Consider the following 21,293-nt stretch of genomic DNA (forward strand, 5'->3'; position numbering starts at 1 on the left):
TTTCTAAAGCAAGTTCACAGCGCAGAATGTATTCATTCATACTCAAACACACAGCTCATAACGTTTAGCTGATAACCCGACAGCCCAGATTATTGTCTGTTTATTTAGCAATAAATATTAAGCAGCCCTGTTCAGGTGAAGCAGTTTAAGACAATTTGTCACAAACAAGCCTCAACAAAAGCTTGTAATTCGTTCAAGCCCCACTATTCACATCAGTATGTGGCGTGTAGGCTACAGTGTATAGACTTTCCAACATACGATACCCTACAATAGCTCACATTAGCTCATTTAACGCTCGCCACGGACAAAGCATTTAATATAAGGCATATTGTGCCGAGGTAAACACAAAGACGGCCCACAGGCGAGGTAATTGTGTCAGATGCGCTTATTGTGTGCGTGTTATTTGTCTGTGAGATGTTAACTCAGCAGTAGTCGTGCGTTTTAATGAGAGCCGGGTCTAAAGTTGTTCACCTGCTCTCTGTAATAAGCCCAAGGGGAGCACACAGAGAAAACACACACACTTGTATACTGATAAGATCAGCTGCACTGAACTCCAGGCGACTGTTATTTGTTTCAATCCCCCGTGTTATGAAAGTTATGGAGTCACGCATTTGGAGCTGCGAAACAGGTGACATCTCTACGATTCCTAATCTCCGCCACTGAGATCACCTGGTGGACCTTATGACACGACAGACCTGTCTGTGCTGTCATAGAGGACACGGTTTGGGTTTACACACTACCTGCTCACTCTTGAAGGACAAAAGATTAGATTAGCAAAGACATAGTCGTATATTACAAGTATGAACAGCAACAGAAAGAGATGGGAGATATTCAAGGTGTGCAACAGCTGTTACAGTTTGGACGTATTTGCGGATGTGGCGGTTTTGTCAGATGCATCGATTCGGTGACATTGTGTGTGTGTGTGTAAACAAGGCAGTAGAGATGCTCTCCACCTGGAGTCCATCCAAGCGCACGCACACGCCCAAACCGCAGCACCTCGGCAGGTCCGCCGTGACAATAGGTACGCTGGAGGGACGCAAACAGCACAAGTGTATAGAGGAGGAGAAAAAGGGAAGTGCTTTCTGTGATTTCGAACTCTTTTGTGACGGCGAGTATAAAAGGAAGTGGGGGAGTGGTGATGTCACTATTCTCCCCCGTCAGGTGCTACACACACACACTGTTTGTTTAGCACACTGAAAAGGATGCTCCTTCGTGCCCTTTGTGCGCAGGGACCAGGAAACACACACAGACACATGCATGCACACATGCATCCCGAGCAGGGCTGCGGAGAGACGCCGTTCGTCCCCCAGAGGGCTTTTTACACTCGGCCCCTGCCTAAGGGAGCGGGGCCGGCACGCGCTCACACAAGCCACCTGCTGCTAATGAGCTACTGTTGTACACTTTGATGAAATATAATTGCATTATGGTGTGTAAATAAAGCCTGCATGTTTTGTCACAGCATATGCTGCCCAGTGTCACAACAGGAACAACAAGCTTGAGTTGAAAAGCCCATAGGAGGCAGCGGGTCGTGCTCCGTGTCACAGGAGACGACGCAATTCCCTCACCTCTCTCTCTTTTTCTCTCGTTTTCTTTGATCTGCGTATGTTACCTCTCACCCCCTTCTCATCTCTTTTAGTTTTTTCCTTCTGTCGCTCACGAGGAGAAAATTACAGTGTGATATTTCTATGACGTGTAAAATGGAAGGATGTTTTTTTTGTTGTTGTTTTTAGTCTTAGCGATAAAGCTGAAGTGCTAAATTTAGGACCCTTGACGCACAACTTGCTCAGAGTGGGTTTTTATACTTGCATAAGCAATCATTTTATTAATAATTTATTCGCTGTAAGGTCGGAAGGGGATGCTTATTGTTTCAGGATATTTTTGAGTAATCTCGGTTACTGTTTTGCCGTCCCCTGCGCAGGCGATCCGTCTCTCATTGGAGCAGGCCCTGCCGCCAGAGCCCAAGGAAGAGGAGGGGGAGCCAATCAGCAAACTCCGCATCAGGACACCTAGCGGCGAGTTTTTGGAAAGGCGGTTCCTGAGCAACTGCAAACTCCAGGTGCTGTTCGATTTCATCGCCTCCAAGGGCTACCCAACCGACGAGTTCAAATTGCTCACCACCTTTCCACGCAGAATTGTGAGTTCATGCACACATTGCCTAGCTCAAGAACCAATCACATCCTTTCACCAAAGATTATTTAGATTATAAAACATTAGGGTGATTATCATGAAATCCAGACTTAGAAAGATTTTTTTTAAAAGCCCTTGAAGCCAATTTTTTTTCACAATTAAGATTAAGGTCTGAGCTCTTACTATAACCATTATTTTTAGAGGATTTAAAAAAGTATTTCCTATACAATTATTTAAAAAATTTAGATTATCATTATCAAAAATTATCATTACCGCAACGTAATATTACATTAAATATATGCATTTACAAACTCATGTTTCGGTAATGAGAACTAAAAAGTTGTCTAGGTCCTATGACAAACAAAATTTCAAGAAAAAGTAAGAATTGCTTACCTGGTAGCAATCTTTAGTGTCACAGTCAATTATGTCCCTTCCAACAAATTTTTTTTTTTTTTAAATGTTAGTTCCTTGAGTGCTTAAACAATGATTGAAAATTGTTGCGGATTATGAGAAAATTGGTCTTGGACACATTTATATTTCTTATTGTTGTCTCTACATTTTCCAATGATCACCAAATACCACATGTGTCTTTACCAACCCATTCTCACCAAAAAGCGTACAAATGACACGCAGTGTGATTATCGTGCAATAGATGCATCAAATTCCCATTTTGCGTGCATATGATACGCCAGTCCTTCCCATTCACTTATATGGCGAATCGTTTCGTGACGTTTTATTTATTGTTTTTCATTTGTTTTCTGTTTTTTTACCATTTTCGTTTGGTTTTAGGGTTAGAACAACTTTTTGTTATATAAAAATGACATCCTAACCCAAACCCCAACTCTAACCCCAACTCCAAGCGACCATGGCTTAAATATAGATAAAAACATAGAGAAACCTGTATATTAAATAACCTGCTTAAACAAATGTGAAATCTAACCCTAACCCCAAGAGAAAATGGTTTAAAAAACAGAAAACAAATGAGAAAACAATAAATAAAACGTCACGAAACGATTCGCCGTATAAGTGAATGGGAAGGACTGGCGTATCATATGCACGCAAAATTGGAATTTGGCGTATCTATTGCACGATAATCACACTGCGTGTCATTTGTGCGCATCTTGGTGAGAACGGGTAGGTCTTTACTGTAAATTTTTATAGTATAACATGCACTGAAGCTTTTTATTTTTTAGATTTTTTAATTATAAATTTTCCATGTCAAAGAACCCAAATCCAGTCATGAACACATTGCGGTAATGAAAATTTTCCTTTTAAATGTGGAAAAAAACACAAAATTGGTTTGTATGATGTCATTTGAAATTATGTGCAAAATAGTACATGAAGAGATGTTTGTAAATGTATGCTTCTTATTTTAATACTCTTAATTTGCATTTACTTTTTTTTATCAAAATGTTTCATTACACCTCATAAGTCTAATTTCGTGAAAATCCCCCATTAGTTTCAGTGAATGGTGCTTTGAGGAAGCAAAAAATGTTTCTTCTATGGCATTCCTGTGAAGAATCTTTAAAGCACCTTCATTTTTAAGAGAGAGCACACTATATATTGGTTTAATCTGTATGAAAACTATATAACCTAACACAAATTTGACCCCAGACCACAAAACCAGTCATAAGGGTGAATTTTTTTATTGAGATTTATACATCATCTGAAACCTGAATAATTAGGCTTTGGGTGGGATAGGGCAATATTTGGGTGTTACATTCTTTGGTTCAGATTTTCACTTGCCCTGCCAACATTTTATGTTTTGGGTAACAAGACAGTGATTAAAATAATATAAGGTTGGATTTGGTGACTTACACACCCAACTCAGAAATTGAAAAAAAAACACAAGACGAAAATGTATATCTTAACCCAAACGCATTAAAACTTTTCGCAAATTCACAGGAGATCATCTTCTGACAGTAACGGAAAATGACCGAAAGCACAGATTGCTCAACCCTGTAGAAATATGTTAGTTTGTGCCCCGCTCACCTCTACGTTGTTTTGTCAGACATTGCTGGTGGTATTTCGTCAACATATTTGTTCCCAAAGTATCACTAGTTTAGCGCACTGACATCATAATGGCATTGCTCTTGACCACAAATCACAGCTATTAGTTTTGTAAGTATAAGTGCTCACACAGTCTCCCTCCCTCCTTTTCAATATATTTTGTGTGGGCATCTTTCCCCACGCTGGAACATGACTGATATTAGACTAGATCCCCACTGATGGTGAATATCTTTTAATTCCTGTCCATCTGCGTTGTGTGTGTGTGTTTGTGAGAGAGAGAGTGTGTGTGAGTGTTACAGCTCAGCAGGAAAAATAGAGTGTATAATTGGCTAGTTAATCCCAGCGTGTGGCAGAAGTTTGTTGCTCATCTTAATCCATTTGTGTGTCTGTCCGTGTGTGTGTGTGTGTACTGTACACCTGCACATTAATTAAAAGCCATGCCTGGTTAATTAGTATTTCTTTTCCTCTTGTGTATTTTATATTTTTACATCCGCGCACAAATGATATGCGGAATAATAATCGGATCATCGGATGCGGAAAAGTGCACTGGCTACTTCGGATACAGTCAGCAGTTGTGTCTCCTGTGTGTGTTTGTGTGCATAAGTGTGAACACTGTCATTAAAGTGGTGCGTTTTTTACGCTTTGCAGCAGGTAGATAACAAGCACAGCTCTTAACAATCTGACTAATTAACAGCATGGAAACAGAAATGGGCTTTCCATTAATCAAGAGATGTGTGCAGACCTGCCCAAACAGCATGTCATCTTAACCCTCTGGGGACCAACAAACACACACACACACACAAATGCATAGCACAATTTTGTTCACATAAACACTTTGCGTGGTTCCAAAACCTTGGAATCCATATCCATAAGCAGTCTTTTTTAAATATGATACCTCATGTTCACTAAATGCTGGAGCAGCACTGACTGAATGCTCTGCAACAAACCCAAGCTGGTTTAACTAAAGAAATGTTGAATATGAACATGATTCATTCAACACTGATTTTTAGTTTTAAAAATAAGTGTGTGACGTTTCTGTGTGGTCAAAAGTTTTAAAACACTTGACTGAAATGTTAACTATGATCTTAAAATCTTTTAATCTGAAGGTGTATGGTTAAATGCTTGAAATTACTTTTATAGACAAAAATATACCTGTGCCAAACAGATAATTTTTTTTATTAGAAAACTAAAATTCGATTTTAAAATATTACTTTTAAAAAAGATGACTTAGACTGAATATAGAAGGAACAGCAGCCAATAAGAGCCCAGATTAAATGTGACCTTTTTCCATATCCGTTCAAATTCATTCAAACTTCAAGAAGCTTTGTGATAAAAAAAACACAATAACTGTTAGGTAATTTCTAGGCAAAGGATGACTGCACTTCAGATGATAAAATATAACAGTTTTGAATTATTTTGGATGCTTTTAGTCACCAACATAATTCCCACAGTTACGCCATAGTTTGGACGAGTTTATTATTATTATTCTGTAATGTGTAAAAAACGTTTTTCCAGTAGTGTAAATATATTTTTATTACAGCATTGCATCACCTGTATACTGTAGGTGTGACCCTGTCCAGGGCTAAAGTCTTATAATCTATTTATGAGATTAGGAGCATCTAAATTTGATTTTTACATTGATTTTATTATTTAAGACCTTACTCGGGTAAATGAAAGATATTATCAAGGTTAAATGTTTTCTAAATTACGTTGAATGATTTTATGCAAGAAACAAAATTGGTAACACTTTACTTGAAGGGGTGTTCATAAGATTGACATGACACATTCATAATCATGACATGACACGTGCTAAAAACATGAGCGAGATTTATGCACATTTATGACAACTGTCATTTAAGTATCATTTGTTTAATTTTGTCATTTTTAATGCAAAGATGACATTGTTTGAGATGTCTTTATGGCGACAACTTGACATAAACCAATACATCATAACTTGTCATGACAACTGGACATTACCTAGACAACATAACTGACAATTTTTACCAGTGATACAAATTGAATTATTCATTAAAATGTCATATAGTTTTATAACAGCATCATGAATATTTTTCTTGACCTCAACTACAGTGGTACAAATATAATTTGTCATTAAAATGTCATTAAGTGTTAATACTCTGTCAAATTGTTTTATAACAGTGTCATGAATATTCTTCAGTATAATGTTTTTTTAAGTTTCTCCATGTGTTTAACAAGTAAAATCAATCATTCAATAATAATAAAAATAAAAATTGATAAAAATTGATTGACGTTAAATTAATTAATTAAATGTTTTGTCAGTTTTTACTTCTATGTAGGATAATTTCAGAACCCTCTGTGTGAGGAAAAACAAGTTCTGTTATTTGTCAGTTTATTTATGTATTGTGCACATACATAAAGTATAATCATTTGACGTGTCATTATCTTGCTAAGGTATTTAAAATTATTTAACAGGGTATTAACACTTAATGACATTCAAATGACAGTTTAATGTAATGTTAACCCATAAAGCTAGGTAGTTTCTTAACTTTGATCATTATTCTGCTATGTCATGTTTATGACAGATTTATGACAAGTTATGATGTATTGGTTTATGTCAAGTTGTCATAACAATGACAATTCAAACAATGTCCTCTTTGCATATAAAATGACATAACTGAACAAATGACACTTAATGACAGTTGTCATAAATGTGCATAAAATCTTGTGTTATGTCATCATTATGAAGTTGTCATGTCAGTCTTATGAACACCCCTTTAAGTAAAGTGTTACCACATAATTGAAAAACATGATGAAAATATGACTTTAGCTGGGTTTTTAGAGTCTGGGTCACAAATATGAATAAGTTTTCTGTTCAGTCTTCAGTGTGTTTAAAAGGATGCTGTTGACTATGTAGAATGATGTATACATTTTTATCCAAAGCGACTGTGCATTCAAGCAATACATTTTTATCAGTATGTAAGTTTCTTGAGAATCGAATCCTGCAGTGCTAACACAATGCATTACAAACTGAGCTACTATAACACTGCCTCCCTGCTTTATTTACTTAAGTTTACATATTTAGGATGCTGCTATAGGAAGCAATGAAGAACTTCACTAGATTTTGCTACATTCACTCAAATACTTCGGCAGATGCTTGCAAACATTCACTACCCCAAAAAACGTCACCTTACATGTTGCGTTGCATTGCAGTTCTTTAAAAGTTTCTGTTTGGAAATCTAAAGCGAGATGTAAAATGCGTCTCAAGGAAAGGATGGAGACGAAAAGCAGGAAAAACAGGCTGTGTTTGTGACTGTGACTACAGTACTTGAGTTTAATCCTTTCTCCCTCTCTCTCTTTTCTCTCTCTCTCTCTCTCTCTCTCTTTCTCACTTCTAATTAAAATCATCTCTGCCACAGATTCGCTCTATCCCTCCCACAGGATTAGGCCATGAGCACTATTGCATTTGTAATTCTGCACAAATGTTTAAACTTCATCTCTCTCTCTTTCTCTCTCTCCCTCTTTCTCTTTCCTCCCCCCTCGCATCCAAAACCAAGATAATTGCCAGCAATAAGAGAGTGATTAAACAGAGGAGTTTAAAAAGAGAGAGAGAGATGGAACAAGTGTCTGTAGGCTTTTGTTTCATTTGCGGCCTGCGAGGGTTTGTGTTTGTCTGTGAGCTGTTTGTTCTTTTCTTTCCTTTTGATGGACGGATTCAATGCACCTGCACTCTTCTGAACGAGAGCGTGAGGGAGGATTAGAAAGCAGCTTTCTATTCATAACTCTCATTAATGTTATGGCACAGTCACATAGCTCCTCGCACCAGCGCTCAGAAGATCTCCAGTCATCTGATGAGGCTGTTCTTTTTGATTTGTGTTTTTTTAAATTAACTAGCTAAAGTTAGCCAGTTTCCAACGTGAGTTCATCTTTTTCGATCTGAAGTAGGAACAGTTACCCAGTGTCACGTGTGGCGTGGTTGTATAACAGTGGTTCTCAATTGGTAATTGGATTCTAGGTTGGTTGGCAGATGACAGGGAAAGTGTTGATGCGTTTTTGTTTACATTAATAATTTTTTAAGCAACATAAAATGACACACATTAAAAATACTGTAGTAGGCTATGAGTTAGTATGTAGTATAGTGCAGTGGTTCTCAAACTTTTTCAGTGTGCGGCCCCTCTTGTGTACGGTGCATTACTTCGCGGCCCCCCCAAAGAAAATTACGACAAATTTGTTCTAAAAGGTAACAATTTAATTAAACAAAACGTATTAAATTATACAAAGTAGTGCTGTTGGTTAGTAGTCTTATTTTTAATTTTTAATTTTTAATTTAATTACACAGACTTCATGATAAATTAATGTATTTTATAAAATGTAATAAAACTGGGGCCCCCTGGCACCATCTTGCGCCCCCCCTGGGGGCCCCGGACCCCAGTTTGAGAACCAGTGGTATAGTGAACTGTAGTAAATTGTTGTGCATTACACTTTGTTAATGTATACTACACTCTTGGGTGGAAAAAAGGAACAAAAGTTGTCACTGCGATGGTACCATTTAAAAAAGTCCTAATATGTACCATTTCGGTATGCACTTTTTAAACTTTTGTACTTTCTTGTACCTTTATTCTGAGATTGTATAGTATTCTGTAATATTAATTATAATGAACTGATAATAAATATTGTAGTATACTTTAATATTTACTATGGTTCAGAAACCACAATATCTAAGAATTTTACTACACGTTAAAAAAGGCTGGGTTATTTTTAAACCAGCGTTGGGTAAAAAATGGTTGAAACCCAACCCATTGGTTTGTAATTAAACTTATTCTGGGTTGTTTTAACCTATTGTTGGGTCAAATATAAACTTTTTAATTTAACCCAACTGTTGGGTTCACCCCGTGACCCAACGCTGGGTTAAAAATAACGTGTACAGTTTACTTTAGTAAATCTCAAAGTTAACTGCAGTATTTTTATTGGTGGGAGACCAAAAATTACTTTTATTAACAAACTGTAGTAATTACTATAATATACTATGTTATACTACAATTTACTATAGTTTACCATAGTAATAACTAAAGTATACCTCATTATTTTTTATTTTGGAGGGACTCTGGGGGGGATTACAAAAGTTGTCACTGGGACGGTACCATTTAAAAGGCCCTAATATTTACCATTTTGGTACAGATATGTACCTTTGAGGTACCGGTATGCACTTTTTAAAAGGTACCGATCTAGCGACAACTTTTATACTTTCTTGTACCTTTTTTCTGAGATTGTGTAGTATTCTGTAATATTAATACTAATGAACTGATAATAAATATTGTAGTATACTTTAATATTTACTACAGTTCAGAAACCACAATATCTAAGAATTTTACTACACTTTAAAAAAGGGTAAAAAATGGTTAAACTCAACCCATTGGTTTGTAATTAAACTTATTCTGGGTTGTTTTAACCTATTGTTGGGTCAAATATAAACTTTTTAATTTAACCCAACTGTTGGGTTCACCCCTTTGTGGCCCAACGCTGGGTTGAAAATAATGTGTACGGTTTACTTTAGTAAATCTCAAAGTTAACTGCAGTATTTTTTAGGGCTGCATAACTATTAATCGTTTGCAGAATAAAAGTTTTTGTTTACATCATATATGTTTGTGTACTGTGTATAATAATTATGTTTATATAAATACTCACACATGCATGTATAACATTGAGAAAAATAAATATTTATATATTAAGTATATATATATATATATATATATATATATATATATATATATATATATATATATATATATATATATATATAATATAAATGTACAAATGTGTATATACACATGTAAACATTTCTTAAATATGCATGTGGGCGTGTGTGTTTTTATTTATTTATATATACATAAGTATTATACACAGTACACATTTATGCATATATGCATTTATGATGTAAACAAAAACTTTTATTCTACAAATGATTAATCGCGATTAATCATTATGCAGCCCTAGTATTTCTATTGTGAGGAGACCAAAAATTACTTTTATTAATAAACTGTAGTAATTACTATAATATACCAAGTTATAATACAATTTACTATAGTTTACCATAGTAATAATAACTAAAGTATACGACATAATTTTTTATTTTGAAGAGACTATTGTATTTTAATGCACATTCACCTGTCACCTAGTAGGTAAAACAGTTTTTATGTGGTGAATTATTAATAATTCTTCTAATATTGCCTGTGCTATTATGTTAATATAATTTTTAAGTTAGATTTAAATTATAGTTTAGTGTAACATAACAATTTAATTGTAAGGATACTTTTGTGCAAAAATGTCAGTGTCCCACTGCGCATTGGGTCCTGAAGCAGTTTACAGTTATGGATTTGGCAGACACTTTAATCCAAAGCAACTTACACTGCATTGAATTTTTATCAGTAAATGTGTTTCCAATGCTGTATAATACAGGTCTGCATAACCCACAGAGAGCCGTTTGGATGCGCCACTTCATCAGCGCAATGGCCTGTCTGTGCATTTATGTTGGCTTCTTGCCTTCAAACCCCCGCTGTCACGCTAAAGACAAGCAGGGAGCCAGAACTGACTTCTCCCCAGAGGTGGAGAACCTCTCCCCCCTCGGTCCCCGCCTTCGGCCGGCCCTTAGCAGAGTCTTACTCCAGCATGGCGAACGCTAACGCCCTCGCGCTCCTGCAGGCAGATAATGATCTCCCACCGCTTTCCTAATTGGTCAAATAAACACTCCACAACACAGCTCGAACACAGACCTGGCTATTGGGTTTTAATTAATCGTGGAGACCTATAAATGGCTTCATTAGAAACGTGTTGTTTCAGCTGTATATTTTTTTTCCTTTTCTGTTGGTTTGTTGGGAGACTGCTTTTTGCGTGTCAGCTCTTTATTTTCCTCGTATTATTAGTTCTTTTATTAATGCTAATGAACAGCAATATTTATTTGAACGGCTTTTGAAGCGGAGGCTCTCAATTCAAACAAGTCTCAGACAGCATCAACCTGCACCAAAGCTGAGTTTATTACTAGTTTACTTTAAACGTTTTGACTGCGTGATTCGGAAGCCGGCCCTTTCTTAAAGCATGTGTGTTTTAAAATGATAATAATGCCTTTGCCTGGGCCTGGTAACATACACCTGCTTTTACGATGAAACTCTGTATTGTCATTTTAATGAGTTTGTACTGTGTTATTGATCAGGCTAATCCTTAAGTAAACTAATAATGAAATTAATTAAACTAAACTGCCAGCTGCATATGACATCAGTAAACCATGTTTTACTGCAAGTAAAACATACCATTCAGCTTTTAATTCATTTTCTCTGTATTAATTCCCAGAGGGGGGGACTTTTTAAATAGTCTTATTGTACAAATGTACACAGTACAGTCTGTAACGCTAATTACTTTTCTAAAAGTACTGATCAAATTTCACAGGAAACACTAACCCTTAAATTTTGCCTCCAGCTGCACTGTTTTATATTTAAATAGTGAAGCAGAAATATATTGACTTCCTCAAGAGTTGTGACCCTAGATCTGAAAACCAGTCATGAGGGTGAGATATATACATCATTTGAAAGCTGAATAAATAAACTTTCCATAATGTATGGTTTTTTAGGATAGGATAATATTTGGCCAAGACTTGATTATGAAAAAAATGGATTCTGAGGGTGCAAAAAATCGAAATATTGAGAAAATCACCATTAAAGTTGTCCAAATGAAGTTTTTAGCAACACAATAGGGGAGAGCAGGGGCGAAAGTAAAATTTTTCAGAAAAACTTAATTTCAAAAGATAATGTTATAGACAGAGATATATTTTGCTCTGGTCAGTAACTCACAAGCGTGGTCTATCAATACCAGGTGAAATTAAAAAAAAAAGTGTAAAACGTCTTCAGTATAATTTCACTTTAAACATAAGTAGTGAACTGTTACTTTCAACCGCACATGCAGGGACGAAAGTAACACACAGGTGAATCAAAAGTAACACAATAAAACAAGAAGGATTTTTGTGTTACACGTGTTTTATTCAATATACATGACTATGACCTTGTTAATATGTAACCGCAAACATGTTTTGTAATTTATCTTTGTAAAAAATAATGAAATTACATTTTCATTTTAAATTTGTTTTATCAAAAAGCGACCAACAGTACAAACTTAAATTGTTGAGAATAAAACATGTTTTCAAAAGTTTGAACATTATAAAATTAAATTAAATCAAATTATAATAATATAAATTTTCAACATATACAACAGACAGGATCTCTTCACATTTAAACACGATTTACTTTTATTTTGAAAAACTCAGAGAAGTCAAACTTCAGGATGTGTTAGGTTACTAAATAACCTCTAGATTGATCAGTACTTTAACACATGAAACAAAAAACATAACGCGTTGTAAGAAAAAAAATACCGCTTTAAGAATTTATTTATCATGGTGGAATACACCTTTCTGGATCTTGACGCAGAAAACGGCGAATAAATAACACGATATTTGTCAGGTCTGTCAAGAGTTTGCGTGCTAAAGATGCCGTCATAGTTTGGGATGCAAACGTTACCAGGGCTCGGAGAAAATTGCGTTGTTACTTTCGTCTGTGTTATTTTTGCCCCGGTTCTCCCCTACTAATGATAATAATTTTTTATGTTTTTAAAGTAGGATAGTCACAAAATTATCTTCATGAAACACGATCTTTACATAATATATTAATGATTTTTGGAATAAAAACCCGATACATACACTGTATTATTTTGACCCGTACATTACAATGTATTGTTGGCTATTGCAAAAGTCTTAGGCCACCACCACCAGACCATAACCTGTTGTTTTAGAAGTTTTAATGTCCATCCATATTTATTTTTCAATCTATTTTATTAAGATACAAACAGAAAATACAGGAAATATGTAAAAAAATATTTTCAGGACTAAATGTCTTAGTTGTGACCTCTCTTGGCACTAAGCACATCTTGAGCGTTTTTGAGCAGAATGAAGTAAAAAGACTAATTTCTTTAAAATAAGGATTTAATTTTATTTCGGTTTAAGAGATCGTGCAGTTTCCTGCTATTGCTCAAGTGGAAGAGGAGTTTACCCTAAATACTTGACACATCAGTTTACATTTTTATACAGTTTTTAATACTATATACACATTTCCGGTATTTTCTGGATGCATTTTTTTTAAAGAGACTGAGAAACAATTATATATGATCACTGTAACATTGCAAAAACAACAAATCTAATTCTGGCATGGTGGCCTAACGCTACGTACACACCAAATGCGGGGCATCGCGTTACTCTATCTAAATTGCTTGCGGGATTTAACTTCGTGTCATGCAAATATTTCGCTTAAGTTGAATATTTTCAACTTGGGCAGAGACGCGTTTGAGGCGAATAGCGCTTGTTTTCTCGGCAAACACATCGCCCATACAGCGTCATTCGCATTGCCCCACGCAAGGACGCGTATGATCGCATCTTTGTATTGACTTTGTATGTAATCTACTCCTGCAAATCATTGAACTCGCGTCTGGTGTGAACCCACAGTAAGACTTTTGCACAGTACTGTACATGTGCAATTTATGACTGGTTTTGTGGTCTAGGGTCAAATGTATTTTTTTATTTAAAAAAGAAGCTTGATACAATTTTAACAAAACATTTCATTGTTGTTTGTCTACAAACTTAATTTTGTATGCCTTTTTTTTAAACTACGATTGATCATAAGCAATTTCGCATGCCCGACGACAAAATTAAATCTTTGACGTATTTGGTGCGCAGGTCACCACTCACTTTAAGGTTTAGAAGTCGAGTAGCACTTTACTTTTGGAGAGGCACATCTTGCTCTTTTGCCCTTGTTTCTCCGGTCATCTTGGGCGGCTGTCCTGTGTTTGTTTGATGAGTGTGTGGGGCCGTTGAAGATGAGTGTGTTAAGGGTTTAACAAGATTACCTGCCATCAACATCATCAAGGCCCAAAGAAAACAGCCGCACGGCCCTCTCCTCCATCACACGGCCACTTCTGCTTTAATAAACCTCTTCAGGATTACAACGATATGAGTCTTCTCACCCTTCAAATGATCGCTTTCTTCTTCTGTTTGCTTTGGCCGTCGGAGAACGCATTCTTCATCAGTGAAGATCACACCACCCAGGCGCGTTTGAATTGATTCGATCTTAATGTCCTCCTTTGGAAAGAAGGCGGTACTGCGGTTAAAATGGGGGTTTTAATCATGCTTTAATTTTATGACTGTGTGTACGTGTCAGCCGACGGGGTGTTAGAAACACTGCCACAATCAGTGTTGCACAGAGAAGTCTAATTTAATTCAGGACGACCGAACAGAAGGTCCTGAAGAAAAAACTAACAAGTGCCGGGAAAAAGGGAGGGAGCGAGAGAATGGAAAAAGAGCGAAAGACGACGATTGAGATGAGGAAAACAACAGCTTTGTTTGTTGACAGATGCTTCTCCTCTTATGGTCTGTTAATTGGATAACAATGTAAACAATCACCCGCGGCATCTGTCTTCTATATAGGAGTGTCACCTTGTTTCTCTCCTTTCCCTATCAAAAGAGAACAGTCATCAACACAAACGCGCACACACACCTGCGTCACCCCCAAACCTCATTTACTTCTACCTGATGCTGGGGTGTTATAACAGGTTTTAGAGTTCATTTCCATTTTAAGTTTTCGTTAAGCACTCCAGTGAAAGAACCGTAGGGGATCATGCCCCTGTTGCGAGCTTCTCTCTCTTTCTTTTTCGGGTACTGCCCCCTCTCCTGTGCCTTCAGGTCAGACTCCGAAACAAAAGGCACAAGTCACACGCTAAAATGAGGTTTGGGGCAACAGAGCTAATGTGCCGGGGTTGGTGTGATATCTGCCCCCACTTCCCGCCGAGATGCCCCAGACGCTTTCAACCTGAACTGAGAACGATCAGTGCGGTTCTTCACATCAGGTGTGTCGTAATGGTCCCCTTACCTGAGAACGTTTCATGTGACGGTTATTGTTCGTTTTATGAATCCCAAAAGAATATTTTGGGTTATAATACAGTTTTCTGGTGCCATACTATCAATACTGTAGTATGTAGCTCAAGTAGGTAGACCACATGCATCAGCAATGCAGAGGTTATGGGTTCGATCTACATATTGAAACAGAAATGTATACAGTAGCTTTAAAGGGATAGTTCACCCAAAAATGAAAATATTGTCATTAATGACTCACCAACTTCCTCCGTTCATCTTCGGAACACAGTTTAAGATGTTTTATATTTAGTCCAATACCTTGTTGACCCTTCATTGAAAATCTATGTACGGTATACTGTCCATGTCCAGAAAGGTAAAATAAAAACATCATTAAAGTAGTCCATGTGACATCAGTGGGTCAATTAGAATGTGTTGAAGCATCGAAAATACATTTTGGTCCAAAAATAACAAAAATAACGGCTTTATTCAGCATTTTCTTCTCTTCCGCGTCTCTGTTGTGAAGCGCTTGCACGAGACTAAAGTCACGTGACTGCAATGGCGCGATGACGTGTTATCTTCAGACATGTTTGCGAAGGTTTTTTTTTTTTAAACTTACAGCGTGCGTCTCCCTCAGACTGTAAACGAAGCCCGGGTGCACAAAAAACAAACAGCTGGGGCGCACCAGGTAACATGTCAGCTGCGTCGTATGTCATCCGCGTCATTGCAGTCACGTGACTTTAGTTTGGCGCATGCGCTTCACAACAGACGCGGAAGCAAAGACAATGCTGAATAAAGTCGGCATTTTTGATATTTTTGGACCAAAATGTATTTTGGATGCTTCAACACATTCTAACTGACCCACTGATGTCACATGGACCACTCTGATGATGCTCCCACTACCTTTCCGGACATGGACAGCACACCATATGTAGATTTTCAATGAAAGGTCAACAAGCTCTCGGACCAAATACAAAACATCCCAAACCGTGTTCCAAAGACGAACGGAGGTCTTACGAGTTTGGAACAACATGAGGTTTAATTGACATTAATGACATTATTTTAATTTTTAGGTGAACTATCCCTTTAATGCACTTTAAGTTGCTTTGGATAATGTTCATAATTGTAAATGTAATATCACAAATCACTGTAAAAAAATGCACCCTGAGGTTAAAACAACTTGGTTTTTCAAGTCAGTTCAACCTACTATTTTAGGTTTTTACCTGCGATAAGTTGACATAACCTAAAAAATTAAGTTAAACTATTTCAACTTGTTTTTATAAATTAAATTAACCTAAAGATATATGTTGATTGGACAAAAATGTCACATTTTTACAGTGTAGTATCAGTAAAAAAAATGTTAAACATCCCTCATATTTCTTTTTTTTCTTCATTTTTTTCTTTTGGTTGTGTTTTATTTCATCATAAATTTCCACCGAATCCTTTTAATATTTATTTAGATTTTTGGTATAATTTTTTACAATACTGCACTTTAATAAATGCAGCACCAAGTTAAAACAACTTGGTTTTGCAAGTCAATTCAACCTAATATTTTAAGTTTTAGTTTAAAAAGGTTGACATAACTTATAAATTCAATTTGAAATTGTTTAACTTAATTTTAGTTAAACAAAATTATAAGTTAAAGTAACATAAAATATTGGTTGATTAAAAAAATGCTGTGTAGTTTTTATGATGTGTATATAATAATAATAATAAAAACAATAATGTTTTTTTGTATACATTAAATAGATAGTACGTTTACCAGTATTTGTAAGATTGTAAGTTTGTATGTGTTCCCGATTTGTTCGCTTTTTTACCGACCCTGTGACCTTCCAGCCCAGCTGCTTTCAGCTCTGTGTTTTAATTACAAGCAGGGAAACCTAAAGGGGTCTTCAGAGCACAGAATAGTTCTTAATCAGAGCCCCTGTCACCAGGTTGCAGTTAAGCCTCTGTGCTGAGCGCCATGGCTGTGCTGTGCAAGGACACCCAGGTGTGAGTAAAGGCCCCGTGTAACAGGAGAACTTACTTCTATTAGCTCACTACAATGCCGCCATCAACTCCCGCTTGCCTTTTCTCTCAAGCTGCTTACGTAAGCTATCGCTGCTTCTCACCTGAGACGCCATGAGTGTCAGGCGGCGAAAGCCAGATACAAGTGTTTTGGTAACGAAATTGGGTAAAATTGTTGAGTTTCTGAATTTCTCACCCCATCCCTGTGGCACAACTATTGTTAGTGGTTTTGATCGGTCCATTTGCAATAACAAAACGGCAGCTACCTCGAAATGAAACTGGACACGTACCTCACACGAGGACATTATCACATTACAGCATTAAGCAATGACATTAAACAGCCAGACCCCACACATTGCATAGTTTAGGAGGACGAGTCTAAGCCCACACACCTTATTCACTACACTGTAAAAACTTGGATCAACTTAACAAATTACTTCAATTGGTAATGCCTCAAATCTGAAGTTTTTCAACTCAAAGTGAGAAAATGTAAAGTGAATTACTTAGTAACACCTAAAATATTTTAATATTATACTTAAAGTGAGAAAATTTAGTTTGAAAAAACTTCCATTTTAGGCCTTACCAATTGTAAAGTAATAAGTTGATTCAACTTTTACTTTTTACAGTATATGTGTACAGTCTAAGGGGCCGTTCACATATTGCGTCTTTTGCACGCTCAAGTTTGTTATTTTAAATGTAGGCGCGTGGTATGTGAGCTCATAATAAAACACGTTTGTTTTTTTCCAGGCACGTCCGCACCGCATCGAGTTAAAAGCATCTCAACAAGGATACCACAGGTCATGTGACAAGAACTTGCGCGCCTAGCGTTTTCCACGCATTTTAGGTGCGACGTCCTGCACCGGTCCATTTTTGGAGGAAAAAAATCAGCAAAAGTTAAAGTTCAGCACCAGATCTGACCCGTGAAAATATCAAAATTAAATCCGCACCCGCCCCGAACCGTTAATATTTGACCCCTTACATGACCCAATCACACATGCTAAAATCATTCCAATTAAAGTTTTTTATTTTTTATCTCGTACCTCTCTCAACATCACAACAGCGTCATGAATGAGCTAATGTAACAGGCTAAAGTGCGCTTTGTTTTGCGCCATTCAAGTAGCCTACCATCTAAATAGGCTATGGAACCTAAATAGGCTATGGAATCTGATAACTATACACAAATAGACGCATTAATGAATAAAAGAACAAGAAAAAATACAACCTACCTACAACCCCTGCTGTGCTCCTACAAGTTTCGTCTCGAAATGCTTTCTAAGAGAAGATGTTCCCAACTTCCGGCTATCAACGGCAAAACTTTAGTGGTTTTCAAACTGGGGGCCGCGAGATGGTGCCAGGGGGGCCCTAGTTTTATGACATTTTATGAAATGCATTAATTTATCATGAATTCTGTGTAATTAAACCTAAAAAATAAGGCTACTAACCAACAGCACTACGTTTTTGTATAGCGGAGGATTTTCTCAAATTTTAGAAAAGAACCGCCTTCTCCACTTTTTTTAAAAATGCAATTGCTCAACACTCCTAAATGACAACTAGGAGGACCAATAGTCTTGATAATCCACCCGTAAAAAGAAAATCCTCTGCAATACCTTTAATGTTTTTTTTTATTAAAATGTTGAGTTTTAGAACAGTTTTTGTCACAAAATTTTCTTTGAGGGCCGCGTACATAAGGAGGGGCTGCATGCTAAAAAAGTTTGTGAACCACTGTTTTATGCAACTCCTGCAACACTGTCGCAGTAGTGGTGACGTGATGGGTCAAATGTCATATGTTGCGCGTGTAATGGTAATTTAGACATACAAATATCGCACATATTTTCATTCGCGCTACTACCCCGCCCGCACATAATTATCCGCCCGCATCCCCGTCCGTGAATTTTAGGAATGTCACAATCCACCCGTTTTAGAAACTTTTATGCGGCTATCTGCGGGTACCCGACCCCTTGCAGGACATCAGTTCTGGTAAATGTGAAAGTCGGCACACCTCTGATCTACTGGCTGTTCTTCACCGTGATGTCCAGCTGATGCCTGACCAATAACCACCGGCAGAACCCGCTTAATCTCCGCTTAATCTCGTTATCCATTTCAATATATATATATATATATCTCCCAAGGGTTTTTCCCTCCTAGGACTTTTTTTACTTCCCCGGCTAAAATCCGGGTTTTCTTTCTCATAGGGGGTTTTTCAACTCGGGGAGGCAGCCTTCTTGGGCTTAACTACTTTACGTTACATTAGTAATACGTTCGCTTATAATGTTGCTTTATAGCCGCAGCAAATTTAGCTGCTTGTGATATCGTGTATTATGTTGTGCTATCTGTCGATTTTCTGTGCTTTTCACTGCATCTATTATGTAAAGCTGCTTTGATACAATTACCAAATTGTGAACAGCGCTATATAAATAAAATTGAATTGAATTACATTTTAATTTCAAGATTTGCACCTTTAAGGGGACATTTCACTTTTTTAAGATACAAAATAAGTCTTTGGTGGTCCCAAGGTGCGTATGTAAACTTTTAGCTCAAAATACCCCACAGATAATTTATTATACCGTGTTATTATTGCCACTTTTATTGCGGAATGACTTCGGGACCTTTTTGAACTTGATTTGGCTTGTCGTGTTAATTTAGCCTATTCAGCCTCCCAGGTATGTTCTGTATGCTATTGTGTATCGTGTAAATAACCGTTTATGTTACTTTAACATGTACGGACACCTATTCAGCATGCTGTTCTGTGCTATTGTTGAGTTGAATAACTTGCCTTTCCAGATTAAATGTCTGTTCTTCGGCTTGGATTTTGTGAAATCATCTAAATAAACGCGACATATAAGTGGACTATGTGTTTTTTCCTCTTTAAAACGCATTTTTGACTCGACTTATAGTACCAAAACAAAGTTACTGGGTTGTTTTTCTTTTTCTAGGTTGATAGAAGCACTGGTTACCCGATTATAGCAAAAAGTCAGATTTTCATGATATGTCACCTTTAACGGCTCACCGTCTTTTTTATGTCTCCGCCCAGATAACACAGTTAGACCCAGAGTGGAGTCTGATGGATGCAAAGCTCTTTCCTCAAGAAACCCTGTTCCTGGAGGCCAAAGAGTAAGAGCCCCTTTGGAGACATCGCCGGACGAAGAATAAGCAAAGAACTTTTAGCATGATGTCCACAGCGACCAGACACACACGAGCCCTCACACACACTATCACACACGGTGCGTTGTATTTGAATGCTGAGTGTACATTTTATGCACACCGAGGCCTTCACAAGCACATGGATAAACACATTCTCCTCACATGACTGCAGTGTAATGTTCTTTCTTCACCCAAGATATGTAAGATAACCGAAAAAAATCAAGCAGAGGTGTGGAAGTCTAACAAAGCCAGCCTCACACACAAGGACTGTGTTCTCGATATGGCTGCTTCTTAGACATGTTTTGTGTTGAAACGAAAAATATCGACTAAAAAAGACAAAAAAAGAAAAGCGAAACAAAGAGACATTTCCTGGAGAACGCTGGACCATTTTCAGTCCCCTACCCTCACCGAGGCTCCCGGCGTGGCCCTGGACAGCCTTTCACTCATCTGAGCCCAGCTTCTCCCTGACACCCATCATACTTGGTTTTAATATCAACTCCTTATGTTTATTTTTCTTCTTTTCCCCTTTTTAAGTTTGATGCTGTATTAGATTTAGGTTGATATACATTATATAAAGACTATATGAACATGCGTGTCTTGCCACTCTAATTTATATTTTAAACTTTAGGTCATCATTAAACATGACCGCTTTATATTAGGAGGAGGTAGGATTTTTCTAATGGAGGTCCTGTCTGTCAGCTGGGATAAATTAAAGATATGGTTCACCCAAAAAGTCAAACTGCCTTTTGCTGACTTTCATGTTGTTTCTAACCAAATGACTTCTTACTTTGAAACATAGTAGAAATCTTAAAGTATTTTATTGATAGTTTTTGCTATGTAGACTTTTTACTTTACTTTTTGGTGCTTTTGACACTTTTTTTGTTAAGAAAAGAAACTTTTTTAAAGCATCAATCTCTTTATAATCTAAATGAGAAAAAGAGCATCAAGTACTAATTTATGTGAGAAATAAATGGGACTGTAACAATATAGAGACAGAGCGCAGTTATGCTGGTTTGAGACCTACGCCCACAGGGGGGAAGCGGTCCGGCCGTCTCCATTGGCTTTGTGTTGCGGGAGGCCGCCTCCTTGTCAT

At 37.0% G+C, this 21,293-nt stretch overlaps 1 protein-coding gene across 2 annotated transcripts in view; it reads left to right on the forward strand.

The window, feature by feature from the left end:
- faf1 (Fas (TNFRSF6) associated factor 1) overlaps positions 1-20,791 on the forward strand; it is a 103,883-nt gene extending 83,092 nt beyond the window's left edge. For both annotated transcript variants that reach the window (XM_055167102.2, XM_055167103.2), the window contains exons 18-19: positions 1,919-2,134; positions 20,091-20,791. In XM_055167102.2, the coding sequence (XP_055023077.2) occupies positions 1,919-2,134; positions 20,091-20,174 (300 nt within the window). In that variant the 3' untranslated portion in view covers positions 20,175-20,791. The remainder of the gene's footprint in view (positions 1-1,918; positions 2,135-20,090) is intronic.
- The last annotated feature ends 502 nt before the right edge of the window (positions 20,792-21,293 follow it).

The sequence above is a fragment of the Misgurnus anguillicaudatus genome, chromosome 5, assembly GCF_027580225.2.
Source record: "Misgurnus anguillicaudatus chromosome 5, ASM2758022v2, whole genome shotgun sequence".
Taxonomy (NCBI): domain Eukaryota; kingdom Metazoa; phylum Chordata; class Actinopteri; order Cypriniformes; family Cobitidae; genus Misgurnus; species Misgurnus anguillicaudatus.